The sequence below is a fragment of the Vipera ursinii genome (assembly GCF_947247035.1).
Source record: "Vipera ursinii genome assembly, chromosome: 1".
NCBI classification, from domain to species: Eukaryota; Metazoa; Chordata; class Lepidosauria; order Squamata; family Viperidae; genus Vipera; species Vipera ursinii.
The window spans coordinates 343,526,819-343,540,945 of NC_139512.1; the positions used below are offsets into that span (position 1 = coordinate 343,526,819).

At 40.2% G+C, this 14,127-nt stretch overlaps 1 protein-coding gene across 1 annotated transcript in view; it reads left to right on the top strand.

Annotated features, from left to right (window-relative positions):
• LOC310650780 (sphingosine-1-phosphate transporter SPNS2-like) overlaps positions 1–11,951 on the top strand; it is a 151,811-nt gene extending 139,860 nt beyond the window's left edge. Inside the window, exons 12-13 of the mRNA XM_083379511.1 lie at positions 5,361–5,410; positions 9,271–11,951. Coding sequence (XP_083235637.1) covers positions 5,361–5,403 — 43 coding nt within the window. The 3' untranslated portion in view covers positions 5,404–5,410; positions 9,271–11,951. The remainder of the gene's footprint in view (positions 1–5,360; positions 5,411–9,270) is intronic.
• The last annotated feature ends 2,176 nt before the right edge of the window (positions 11,952–14,127 follow it).

Here is a 14,127-nt window from a genome sequence, read left to right on the forward strand (position 1 = left end):
CTCCCACCAACAGTAACAGAGCAAACCAGTAGTATATAAACTGAGCACAAACCATACACCTTACTAGCACTGATGATGTTACCTAATTTGGTAATGAAATGTCTGCAAGAAAACCACCAAGCTCAGAGAGCACCAAGGACCCCCTAAGAAGAACCCTTCTGCAGCCTTTGAAGCCTTGTAAAATTGAAAATCTCTTTCCAAGGCTGGACTTCTATCTCCACTCCTGGAGAAGGAGAGCTTGGCTTTATAATGGCCAGACTTGCCATGAGGCGATATCCCAAATTCAAGGAAATTCCAGTTCTTAAATTGTCTCGGTTGTTCACATTCTCTTTCCCATTTTTCCTGTATTCGTTTTAGTTTTCTATTGAGAAACTTGGGCCAAATGCTTTTAGAATATGCACGATTCCTTTGGCAATTATTTAAATACTGTAGCATTTAAGAAATTAAGACGCATGGGACAGGAGGCAAAAAAAAAATTGGAACTGGGATCATGGTATTATTAAAAGAGAATATAATGTTCAGATGAAACCAGCTCTTTACCAGCGGAAGAGATGTATGTAAATGCAAACACAGCCTCCGGTCCTTCAGTGAACCTTGCATGGTGTTAAATTAGATCCTTTTCTGCATTCCATTAAATAATACATAATGACTCATTTTGGAGCGTTAGGCTAGGTTAAAATAACAGCTGCTATAAATCCTTAATTATGAAAGCACACGATAACGGCGGAATAGGATTTAGTCACTTGTGGTAGGGAAAAATTTTAAGAATTTCTGCAGGTAGCTACAGTATGTGGAGAGAATGCAGTGAGGCTTTAAAAACTTGAATAGGCATTAGTAAAAAAGAAAGAAAGAAAAAGCGAGCCGTTCCTGATTTCAAGGCTTTATTTTAACTCCTGCTGCTCAAGTAAAAGAGATTTGGAGCTAGTTCCTTGTCAGGGAGGAAGCAGCAAATAGCCTAACTGTTCTTCTACCTTGAGACAAATAAAAATGTTTGCAAATCTCCTGGAACAAGTTTGGGAGATCTGTGATTCAGAGCTAAATACCAGCCCTCAAACTCTTCCTTGTGGGCACTCTGTAGCACCTCTCCTGCCCATAACTGCCAAATTAACCATAGGGTTTCCCACTATTTTGAGGGAGAAAGCAAACAGTAATTGTCTTGTAAATCGTAAAAATGATCTTAGCAAAACCACAGGAAGTCCCATCCAGTCATATTTCAGACACATCCACTAAAAATAATTTCTCGGATCAGTGCTGACCTCCTTCTCCAAAATTGTTCAGTTCAATCCTTGGCCACCAAAAGTTGCTCATCCTTGTGCTACAGAGATGGAGAAGGTTGAGGCAAAGACTGGTCTGCTTCTCAACAAGATTTGGCTTCTAGGAAAGATGGTTGGAAGATTTATGCATCTGTAAATTACTCAACGGATTAGAACTGGAAGTGTCTGAGTACAAGCAGGGGTGTCAAACTCAATTTCATTGTGGGCCACATCAACATTGCGGTTGCCCTCAGGGGGCCGGGTGGTTATGGCCAGGGTGGGCGTGGCCTACTGGGTGGGCATGGCTAGAGTGCATATGGCCTACTGGGTAGGCGTGGCCAGCTCTACATCGTTCACATCAAGGGTGCCTATGGGGGCCTGGACAGGAGTGGGACAGATCTGGGGGTCTCTGGCAGAAGGAGGGTCTCTGGGCCAAGGCCAAGGCAGTGGGGGCCGTTCCCTCACTGTTTCCAGGATGGCTTCGCAGGCCGCATGAAACCACTTCGCGGGCCGGATCCGGCCCCCGGGCCTTGTGTTTGTCATGTCTGGAGTACAGTGATACCTTGGTACTCAGCTGCTTTGAAACTCATCAAATCTGGTACTCAACTCATTTTGTCATGAAAGTTTTATCCTAGTGCTCATCATTTGTTTGGTACTCAACGCACAACCTAGAACTTGTCAGTGTTGGCTGCCTTGTGACTCACTACATTATTCCATATGGGAAAAATTTGTTTGGTACTCATCATGCCTCCCAGAACCAATTCAGTACAGAGGTACTACTGTACTTTCCAGAGCCTATGGTGTCGGCCTGATCCAAGAAGCTTAGGACATCTAGAGGTATTGGCTGGGCAGCAAAGTGTCCTAAAAACAGAAATCTGTCTGAAAATGTCATTCCTAGACTGGATAATACAGAAGATTCTGAAATGTCCAGCAAACATTATGACTTCCAAAGTCTATTTTGGCCTGGACATATATCACAGGTTCTGTGGAAAATTAAAAAATGCATAATTGGATCTCAGATATCCCAGATTGGAGAAGGAAGAGAAAGAAAATCAGAATGCACAGAGAACCATCTTGGATTAGCACCTGCTGGGCTTTCCCATTTGGGGAAAAAAATCCACTTGAAATCTGGCACAATTGTAAAACATTTGATAATTTTGTGATTTTATGTAAGAAGATTAAAATCTTGACAGATTTTGGAACGATTGTAAAAGATCTTGTCCAAATGTAAAATTGTAAGGTTTGCTTGTCTGGATATTTTGGGAAAATACTTTTTTTTAAAGGATTGCAAACATCATTTTGGAGTATCTTGAATTATCTGGCACCTCTGGGACTCGCCTAAATTAAGCTGAAAAATTTAATGCAACCTCCACCGTTCTGGGGTCTTCCGGCTCTATTATAACAGCAGTACGCAACCTTTCCAGATTGGCGGATTGGCAGGTGGGGAGGGGATGTGAACAGAAGCACAGCTTCATTTGTACAAGTGTGAACAGCCATCACTCACACAAATAGAGCTTGGTCTGCAAGTGCGAGCGTCCATTGCCATGCAAGTGGAGCTGCACAGACACGTGCACTTGCCCACTATTTCCACAAACTGGTTCTGAATGGGCTGTGGCCCAATAGTGGGCTGTGGCCCAGGGGTTGGGGACCCCTGTATTACAGAATAATTCCCATCATCTCCAGCAAGCATATTTATTGGTCACGTTCTCCAGCAAGCATATTTATTGCTCATATTACAGGACAATTCCTATTATCTCCAGAAAGCATATTTATTGACTATGATGGGAACTGCCATTCAACACATCTGGAGAATTCCAGTATAGAAAAGGAATATGTGGCTTTTATAGGCCTCGCCTTCTTCAGGTTAATCCTCAAGGCATGTATCTACCCTTGTGGTCTTTCAGCAGCCTAGAACGAGTAGTGGTTTAAAGTCTTGCTTTGTGGCTTAAAAAAAAAACCTGAGTAATTGTATAACGCAGATGGGTTATTCTCCTCCAGGTTGTGTTTTTTTTTTTTTTGGTGTGTGTGTGTGTGTTTTGTTTTTTGTGGCTTTTGACTTTCAACCATTGTTTGAAACCCTTTTCTTTTTCTGTCACTGAGTCAGACTTACAGCTTGGCCTTTTCTTTGTTTTTTTTTTCTTGGTAGTTTTTTGCCGTCTGCTTTTTACGGCATCTGCTTTAAATATCTGTTGTGTTGCTGTTTTTAATCTTACCCGTCACGCTGTGTTGGTTTTTTGTTTTATCCCTGTTGTGGATGTATTTAGAAAGTGGTGTGCTATTTTGGAAAAGAAAGAAGGCAAAATGACAAGCTATCATCCTATGTTCTACGTTCTGTGTTGTAAGATCAGAAATTGAAGGCTTTTAATTTGATTGAGGGGGTTAAAAAATTAAAAATGAGACTCGGTAAGGCGGTGATGTGAGGAAAGATGCTTTTGTCAGCAGCAAGTCTTGATATGTAGATTAAGGTAGTCATCCAAACAGCAGCTATCGGTGTGCATTGTACCATTATACCAAACAGAAATTTATTCCTGACAAAAGAAAAATACTTTGTGGAAATTGTGTGGGACTTTTGACTTTTCGGAGCCTTGCTAATTGCCTGATTCTATCTTTTAAAAAATGTAATACCTGATCTCCAATGAGATTGAGGAGGGGGAAATGCAGAGTTGAAAGTTGAAAACCAAAGCTTAATTCACATTTCCACTTTTCTGGATTTTACTTGACATATTGTGTTGTTGTTTTTTAAACAAAAAAAGTTATCAGGGAAAATCTGTAGAAAAATGCATACAGTTGTGAAAAGTGTATTGTACAGGAGGAGAAAGTATTTGCAAGGATTGTATAGGAACAAAATTGCAAATAAATTTGTATAGCTATGGAGAAAGGTGCAGCCAAACATTTACAAAACTTGATGGGCACTTAAAATCCCTAAATTTTACAAACTGAATCCAAGAGATTTACAAAAAATAAAAAAATGAAATTGACAGATTATTTATTTATTTAACTACTCACAAGCAAAGAACTCTGTACAGTTTACAACCAATATGTAGTTTTGGACTGTGATATAATCCCACCCAGTGTGGCCAGGGCAATGGGCATTATAGATAGTCCTCAATTTACAACAATTCATTAGCAACCCTTCAAAGTTACAACAGCATTGAAAAAACAGTCCTAGCTGTCTATGGAAATTCTCAGTCATCCAGGTCATGGTTGTCCCAAAGGTGTTTTTTCACAGGGCAATTGGACTTTCTTGTTTTTTCTTTGAAGACGTTTCGCTTCTCACCCAAGGAGCTTCTTCAGCTCTGACAGTATGGTGGGGAAATGGAAGGATTTATACTCCTTGCAAAAAGCTGGTCATTTGCATTCTTTTTAGAGAATCATTGAGGCCACCTGGAGGTCTGTCTGTGTCCTCAACTAGTCCGAGGACTTACAACCACCTTCCCATCCCTGCGGTCACATGATCAAAATTGGGACATTTGGCAGCATATATTTACAAGAGTTACAATGTCCTGAGGCCATGTGACCACCATTTGCAACCATCCCAGCTGGCTTCCAACAGAGTCAAAGGGGGAAGCCAAATTTGCTTAATAGCCACATGTTTTGAGTAATGACCCCAGCAAAAATGGTTATAAATTGAGCATGACAATTTAATAATCTCCTCACTTATTGTTATTGTGAAGAAAATAGGAAGGTGTATTAGATAAAAGTGGGATACAAATATCGGTAAATAAAATAAATAAAAATAAAATTGTAGTCATAAGTTGGGGATTGCCTGTATAATTAACAACAGAGGACTCTAAACCTCCCAATATCTAACCACTGAGGAAGACCTGGGGCAAGGTTTCCCAACCTGAGTAACTTCCAGATGCTGGGAATTCTGGGAGCCAAAATTGCATATCTGGATGCTGCCCTGGAAGCCTCTTTTGCATATGTGTTTTCTTGTTTCCTCTCTAAAATGCTTACCTGTGCAGAGAGAACAGATGGGTCATGGTATAGATCTTGACAATACCATATGGATGTAAAAAAGAAAACTTGACATATATGATTGTATGCTTGTGTATGCATGTTGTGAAAAATAGCTTGAAACTTGACAATTCCATTTCTTTTTCCCAGGGTAAACCAACTTATGATGCCTCCAACTTCAGTGAAAGTTTAAGACAGTGGTAAGTAACAAGAGCAAATGAGTAAAAGCATCCTAAGAATTCTAGGAATTTCCAGGGCCTTCTTAGAATTCTAGTCGATGCTGTTTTGGTCTCCTCCCCCCCCCCCCCAAAAAAAATAGGCAATTTTATGATGAAAGGTTACTTGCAACTGAATGCCTGCATTCAGGTGAACAGTTACTAAGTCAAGACTAAAATGACAATTTTGACTGCAGTTGATTTTTGCTTGACCAGCTAAATACTGTAATGCCAGGAAGTCGTCTTAGACTACATTATAGCTTTCCAGTTCGTCCAGATAAGTTAGTCAAGGTTTGGATATGAAATCAATTTAAACCATGGTTTGATGCCCTGGTTGGTATCCATCTTTCTCTGCCAAACAATTTGCAAAACACGCATCAGGAAAAACTGAATTACAGGAAGTTACATCTACATGTTCATTTAGCCCATTTCGCTTGATTAGCCCATTTTGTGGATTCAGCAATTTGGGAATAATAAATTAACCTGAACACAATGAAAGTAAAGAAAAATCTAACAAAGTATCACTGAGCTACATGTCTGAATGCATCTACTAAGCTTTTACTTAGTTAAAACTCTAGTAAGACCACACCTGGAATACTGCAGCCAGTTTTGGTCACCATATCACAAAAAAGATGTTGAGAGTTTGGAAAAAATTCAGAGAAGAGCAACTAAGATGATCAAAGGCCTAGAGACTAAAACATACGAAGAACGGCTACATGACTTGGGTTTGGCTAGTCTAAAGAAAAGAAGAAATAGGGAGACATGATAGTAGTATTCCAGTACTTGAGGGGCTGCCACAAAGAAGAGGGGGTCGTAGTTTTCACTAAAGCACCAAAGGGAAGGACAAGAAACAATGGTTGGAAACTGATCAAAGAGACAAGCAACCTGGAATTAAGGAGAAACTTCCTAACAGTGAGGACAATTAACCAGTGGAACAGTTTGCCTCCAGAAATCGTGGGTGCTCCATTACGAGATTTTTAAGAAGAAACTAGACAGTCACTTGTCTGAGATGGTATAGGTTCTCCTGCTTCAGCAGAGGGATGGAATAGAAGACCTCCAAGGTCCCTTTCCACATTCTATTCTATTCTATTCTATTCTATTCTATTCTATTCTATTCTATTCTATTCTATTCTATTCTATTCTATTCTATTCTATTCTATTCTATTCTATTCTACCTGATTAAGCGTATTGTGTGAACAGTGACAATTATACTTTCTGACAAAGCTAGATTAAGTCTGGCTATGAATTAAAAGGAATACATACTTTTCTTTGAAATACAAATGAGTAATCCTTGTTTAGTGATTGGTTTTTAGAGATTGTTACAATAGCACTAGCAATAAATAGCATTTAGATGTATATATCGGTTCACAGTGCTTTACAGCCCTCTCTCAGCGGTTTACAGAGTCAGCACATTGCCCCCAACAATCTAGGTCCTTATTTTACTGATCTCGGAAGCATGGAAGGCAGAGCCAACCTTGAGCCAGTGGGGATTGAACTCCTGGCAGTCAGCAGAATTAGTCTGCAATACTGCATTCTAACCATCGCGCCACCACGGCTCATGAGCCACCACATTGAAAAAGTATGAAAAAGTAACTTTGCCTCTGTCCTCACATTTATGACCTTTGAGGTCTGTACAGCCAAGGAAAACCTAAGAAAGATCATAACATTTTAATGTTTAATTTAGCAACTGCTTTGCTTAATGAGTATGTTGCTGGCCCTAATTGTGGTCACTAAATGAGGACTACTTGTAGTTTAACTTCTAGTGAGTGAGTTACATTTGTATATCCCACTAAACTATTCAATATGGCCTTTCTTTCACGTTAGCTTTTGTGAATTAAACTAAGATAACCATTTTTTCCCAATATCTCAAAAAGGCATCTCTATAGCCCAATGCACATTAAGCTAAATGCAAAAGGAAGTATTAGGAAATGTTGAAGCCACTTAATAAAAATTTAAATTTAAATTTCTGGGAGTCTACCTCTGTGAAGATCTGACCTGGAAAGTTAACACAGGTGGCTAGAAAGGCCCAACAGAGGCTTCACTTTCTTAGGGTCTTGCGGAAGAACAGGGTAGAACAACAGCTAGTGACCCTCTTTTACCGGTCTACTATAGAGAGCGTCCTCTCGTATGGTATTGTGGTTTGGTATGCTGGTCTGACAGCTGCAGATAGGAAAGTATTACAGAGGGTAGTGAGCACAGCACAAGACATTGTGGGCTGTCCCCTGACACCACTGGATGACATCGCCAGGGCTCGTTGCCTTGGAAGAGTGAGGAAGATTCTCAGGGATGATTCACACCCTGGACGGTATCTCTTTACTCTCCTACCATCCAGTAGGAGATACAAGAGTATAGCCAGCCGTACCAACAGGCTGAAAAACAGCTTTTATCCGTGGGCTGTTAGGCTTTTAAATGGGACATAATCTCTGTGAACTTATGCAGAATTGACTTGGGAGGCCGGTGTGTGGTGTAGTGGGTTCACATAGTGGGTGGGATGGAGGGTTTGTTGTCACTGTGTGTTGGGGGGAGAGAGCACGGGGGGAGGCTCAGCTAATCTCAATGTACACATGTTGTACTTTGACAATAAAGGTTTATTATTATTTATTTATTATTATAAAGCACCTTGCTTCCCATACACATTAGCTGGAGCTGTGGGAACTCAGAATACAATACTCAGGGCTTTTTTTTCTCACAGAACGCTCAGAACGGAGTTCCGGCACCTTTTTTGGATGGAACCTTGTAGTGTAGGCAAGGCGGGTTGTATGACATGTGTGAGTTCCGGCACCTTTTTCTTTTACAAAAAAAACCCACTGACAATACTACATTAGCCCTGCCCATCAGCTTGATCTACTCTCTTAGTAATTGGGGCCTAGATATCCACTGTCTCTGACTCTGGTAATTCTTTTGAATTACTGAGCCTTGGAAGTTTCTCTGTGCTAGACTTGGAGATTTCTCTCTTTGAAATGTCCTTATAGTGGACACTCGGTTGGCTTTCTCTTTGATTATGTTCCAGAAGCAGCTCAGATCAGATCTTTTCAAAGGGCATCTAGGTCATGAGATCATTTTGGTTAGCCTTATCAGTTGGTTTTTGTCAGGATATATATCTTTGTAGTCAGTTGGATTATGTATGTTCTTGTGGTTTTTTAAAAAATGTTTGGAATTTGAGGACTACCCAGAGTCTTTTGAGAATGCGGCAGAGTATAAATGTGATAATAGATAGATGAGAGAGAGAGAGAGAGAGAATAATAGGAGATAGATAGATAGATACTGTAGATAGATAGATAGATAGATGATAGATAGATAGATAGATAGATGATAGATAGATAGATAGATAGATAGATGATAGATAGATAGATAGATAGATAGATAGATAGATAGATAGATAGATAGATAGATAGATAGGAGAGGGGGAAAGAAACAATCTCTGATATAAATATATAGAAAGATAATGATAGAGATAGATAGATAGATGATAGATGACACAGAGAGAGATCTGGGATAGATATAGATAGATATATACAGAGAGAAAATATAGAAGTTAACATCTTCACTCTGTAGTAAACAGCCACATTGTACTCTTTCAATAAGGAAACCCAACATTCAGCATTGGGTTTGTGCTTTAAATGATCAGTTAGTTATTCACAAAGTCTGAGGGGACATTTTCAACAGAAACCTAAATATATTTTTCAAGCTAGTCCAGCAATTTGCAGCCTGTTGGATTCTGGCCACGGCCGCTTTAATGGTCCAAGCCAGTACAAAAGAATGGGCTGTAGAGTTGACTGTCTCTGTGACAGCATCTGTATCTTTCTCCCCACAATAACAGTTCTTCTTTGTTTCCTTCCTTGCAGCTGACATCTCGGGCAATGAAGGCAATCTTTCGTAGCTGCCACTAAACCCCAAAATGAGCACCTGTGGAAGACACCCCCCCCCCTCATCCTCCTCCCTCCCCATGCTTGGAGCCAGAGGAAATCCAGACTGTCAGACACAATGGATTGGTGTTGCTTCAGCAGAATGAAGGTGTTCTCTGGACACAAAGAGAGCCTTGTAGTCTGCAGAGGCATGGATGACAACTTGCTCCCAATCTGGATGGATGCTTCTAGCTGATTCTTTCATCCTCCCATCTCCCAAAAAGAGACATCTGGAGAACTGAATATACTTTATTTTCAACCAAGGAAGACACCCACGTCTGCCAACAGAGCAAACATCTAACACTATTTAACACACTTGGTTTGGTCAGCAATCCTGTCTTTAGATACCAGCCCCCCCCCCAAAAGCAATGTTTTGCCTTCTGATTACAGCTCCCCAGATATGTTTTCTGCTCTTTAATAATGTAATAGGGTATCATTTTTTCTGGCAAGACACCAAAAAGATTGGATTAGATGGATAGGGTTGGGTTTTTTGTTTTTTTGTTTTTTGCTTTACATAAGAGTGTCATTTGCACTAACAGTTTCGTTCTGGAGCTACCTCAGATCTTTCAGTTGTGAGTTTTTTTAGTCCAGCATGACTTGGAGATTTATAATTTTCCAAGGGGAATGTCAGATTTTTTTTTCCAAGTCTCTTGAGACATGACAACAAAAATAAAAATGGCTAGACTGACCATTGTCAGTGGCAAAATCCTCTCTCTCTTTTTTTTAGAGAGAGAGAACTGTTGTTTTTCTGTTTACAACAGGCTAGAGCAGAGAAGAACGGCCTTGAAATTCCATCCTGGAGTTTGGGTAGAAATTGAAATACTTTGCTCATGATCCTGATGGAGTTGACTTCTGTTTCTGAGAAGGTGGGAGGCAGGCTTTGAGAAAGGACATGTGGCTATGAAGCCCTGTTAATCCCAACCAGTCCTCTGATTTTCTCATCTCCGTTCCATGAGATCTCTAGGAAACTGACAGCCTTCCAGACGTCAAAAGTAGAGACAGAGCAGAAATTAGTTCCATCTGATATGGATCTTGGCTACAGTTAGTTTCAAACAGCAGATTTTAATAGACTTTTCTCACATACACGTGCCATACATACGCAGTTTTCATTAACTCGTTTTCAGCATAGATAGTTGCTCCACACTGTAGGACTGTTTCCTTTCCTGCCCCTGTAGAGTTATCCAAACTGCATCGTTCAGTTCAGCTGCTCTCATTCTGAAGCTGAAATGTTGCAGAACCATCATCAATGTCTGGAATCCTCTAGCTCCTTCTAAACTTCACCGGCCCTAAATTGTTCCCAATTTAGCATGTAGCTTTGTTCCAGATCGTTGTAGGGAATCTAAACAGCACTAAAGAAAGCAGACTAACCCAGCACTGGATCCAATAATGCCAGCAGGAGACCTCCCAGCCAAGGAAGAGAGTCAATTCCAACAGATATGGCCAGTCCTTCTGAAACTCAAGATTGCTCGCCTGAATCCCATTTAGCAGAAAAGAGCGTTTTGTTTTGGTCCTCTGCTGGCCCAGATGGAAGGATCGCAAAAATTGTAAAACTAGGCAAAAGATTTGACTGGGGATGCTAAATCAGGCTTTGAGAGAATGAGAACTAGTGACCAGGCTTGGAGTTTATACCAAAGTCGAAGAAAAAAGGGTCTTTCTTGAGCAGCCATCTATAAATATTGAAAAGGACCTGTTTTCTGTTGTCTATGAATCTCGGTCATGAAGGGAAGTCAACCAAGTGTCTTGCCCAGCTATCGCCCTAAATGAGACTAATTCATTTTCAAAGATCCCAGCAAGATGAGAAGTGACTCCACTTCCAACTCCCCCTTCCGTCTTCCAGCAGGGCCTGATTTGGAGGAAGTGGCATTCTTGTTCTCAGACTTTTCACAAAAAAGAGACATTTAATGATCACTTTGACAAGTGGAAAGCACGGAAGCGTGATACTAATGTTTTTCTTGTTATACAAGGCAGGACTCGAATTGTTTTTTCTGATTTTCTTTCAGAAGCAAAATTGAACAACAAATGGCTATTTTATTTTTTAAAGGACAGCGAAATTGATTATGGATCTCAGAGTATAAGAACAAAATAGTCAAATATATATATAAATGAATATATATATATATAGATAGATATATATAGATATATGTATACACATACATAATGTAAATTAAGAAATAAAACATATTTAAACAGTGGATGATGGTGTTTTCATTTTTCCTGTCACTGCTGCTGTTCTGCACTCTGCGCTGTGTGAATTTACACTATGAGGATGAGCACAACAGTTGATGTTGGCTTTGAAATGCAACCACCAAAGCCTACAGGAGCTTCTGCCAAGTTGAAAGCAGAGGAGGCTTGCCAAATTGTGTTTGTGTATGTGTGTTTAAGAGGGACTTCCCTTGGTTTTTCACAACCTGACATGGTGACCAGCAGTTTCTACAGAATATGGAAAGCCACATAATCCACATTAAAAACTTGCCGATTTTGAGGAAACCTATCACCGTATAGGTAAAAGGTAAAGGTAAAGGTTCCCCCGCACATGTGTGCTAGTCATTTCCGACTCTAGGGGCCGATGCTCATCGCCATTTCAAAGCCGAAGAGCCAGCGCTTGTCCGAGGACGTGTCTGTGGTCATGTGGCCGGCATGACTAGACGCCAAAGGCGCATGGAACGCTGTTACCTTCCCACTGTTACCTTCCCACTGTATTTTTCTACTTGCATTTTTTACGTGCTTTCGAACTGCTAGGTTGGCAGAAGCTGGGACGAGTAACAGGCACTCACTCTGTTACACGGCACTCTGGATTCCACCTGCCAAACTGCCGACCTTCTGATCAACAAGCTCAGCGTCCTAACCCACTGAGCCACCCTTTTAATCACTGTATACTAATTGTTAATTCAATCCAACGCAGGATTGAAAACGGGTATTTTCTGCTTCTGTTCTTTATATAGTGTACAGACACAAAAGAAGGCAGGGTCAACTGTTGACATGCCAAAAACATACCAAGTTAGTTCTAAAGATACTAGATTATTGTTTTAAAAGCTTCCATTTCAAACTATTCCCCCCATCCCAAAGCATCCTAATTCTTCTCTCCTTTCATTCCAGCTTCTGTCGGGGTCCTTGGTGCTCTCTGAGCTTGGTTGTTTTCCTGCAGATGTTTCATTACACAACAAGGAACCCACAGTTCAACCCTGATCTTACAAATAATCTCCTCTATGTCCTTATAAAGCATTATACACAACATTGCTGCAGACTATACATTTCTTGTATATGCTGGGAGGAGAGAGCGTTATTCAGAGCAGTGTTTCTCAAGCTCAACTAATTTAACTTTGTAGACATCACTCCCAGAATTCCCAAACCAGTATGCTGGTTTGGGAATTCTGGGAGTTGAAGTCTACACAGCTTAAAGGAAAAGCACTGATTGAGAGGATGTTTCTTTGGAGGGAAACCTACTGGTTCTTGCACCCTTAAGTAGTATGAGTTGCAGGGCTTTCTAGCTGCTGGAAAAATACCATTTCAAGCATCTAAGCCCTTTTAATATTTTCCATTTTCATATTAGCCTGATACATAGCATATTACACAAATTCAAATTTAAATAGATTGCAAGCAGAAGCACAGATTGAGAGTTCCAGAGGTCCAATATCCTGTGGAGGAAACTAATGGTGTTTAGAAGGGAAAGCAGAAGTTTAAGAAGAGGGAACAATTTCTAAATATAGAAAAGGTGTTCTCTGTTGCTCTAAGGAGCTGGATTTTAAATATTTGGTGGAAATGATAGAAAAACAGGTTTTTACTCATTTTTAATTCCTCTTCAAGAATAGAAGAGTGTTCTGGATGGAGATGTTTCAAAGAAAGTAGACAAAGTTCTTCCAATGTAAATGTCCCTTGAATGGAGGGAACTTGGATAGACAAATTAAATTTCTACCTTCCACTATTAACATTTTATGCAAACACTTAAAAATGGCATCTTCTGCCTGGAAAACCTCTTTGCTTGCTCAGAAAAGGGGAGAACATTCAAATAAGTAATACTTACTTTTTAAAAAGCTGTGAAAGGAGGCCACGATTAAGGTTTTTAAGAAAGTTGTAGCAAGGAATTAGACCAATTCTTGGAAGGGAAATCTTTCAGAGAAGGTTACAGCCATAGAATGCTTCTCATTATTTCCCTTCATGCTTTTTGGCTTATTTGACTGAGACACTATACAAGTGTACAAATCTAAAACAGGAACAGCCATTCTGACCCTGATAACTACAAATCATCCATTTCCAAAGGCCTTCCAAAACCAATTTAAGTTTTTAATCTTTTGCCACCCTCACTTTGTGGGGCTGGCTGTTCCGAAAGAGGGGAACCTGCATTGGAACTGTTACACTTACTAGTCTGTTTCTCAGAGGAATCGGTTCCTATTTATAAGAACAGGAAGTAAACTAGATGGATCTTCGGTCTTCTTCAGAAAGCTTTCTCTTGTATTCAACAATTCTAAGATTCAATATTCCCTAAGTAGAGCCACACAAAAAAATGCAACTCACTGTCAGAAACTGCTACCAGTCATTGTACATTTACAGGAGAATAAAGACCGAGAGGCTGGAGTACTACAGGTAGTCCTCGACTTACAACAGTTCCATTTAGTGAGCGTTCAAAGTTACAAAGGCACTGAAGAAAGCGATTTATGACTATTTTTTACACAACTGCTGCGGCGTTCCCCGTGGTCACATGATTAAAATTCAGCCGCTTGGCAACTGACTCATATTTATGATGATCGCCGTGTCCTGGGGCCATGTGATCTCCTTTTGTGACTTTCTAAGAAGCAGAGT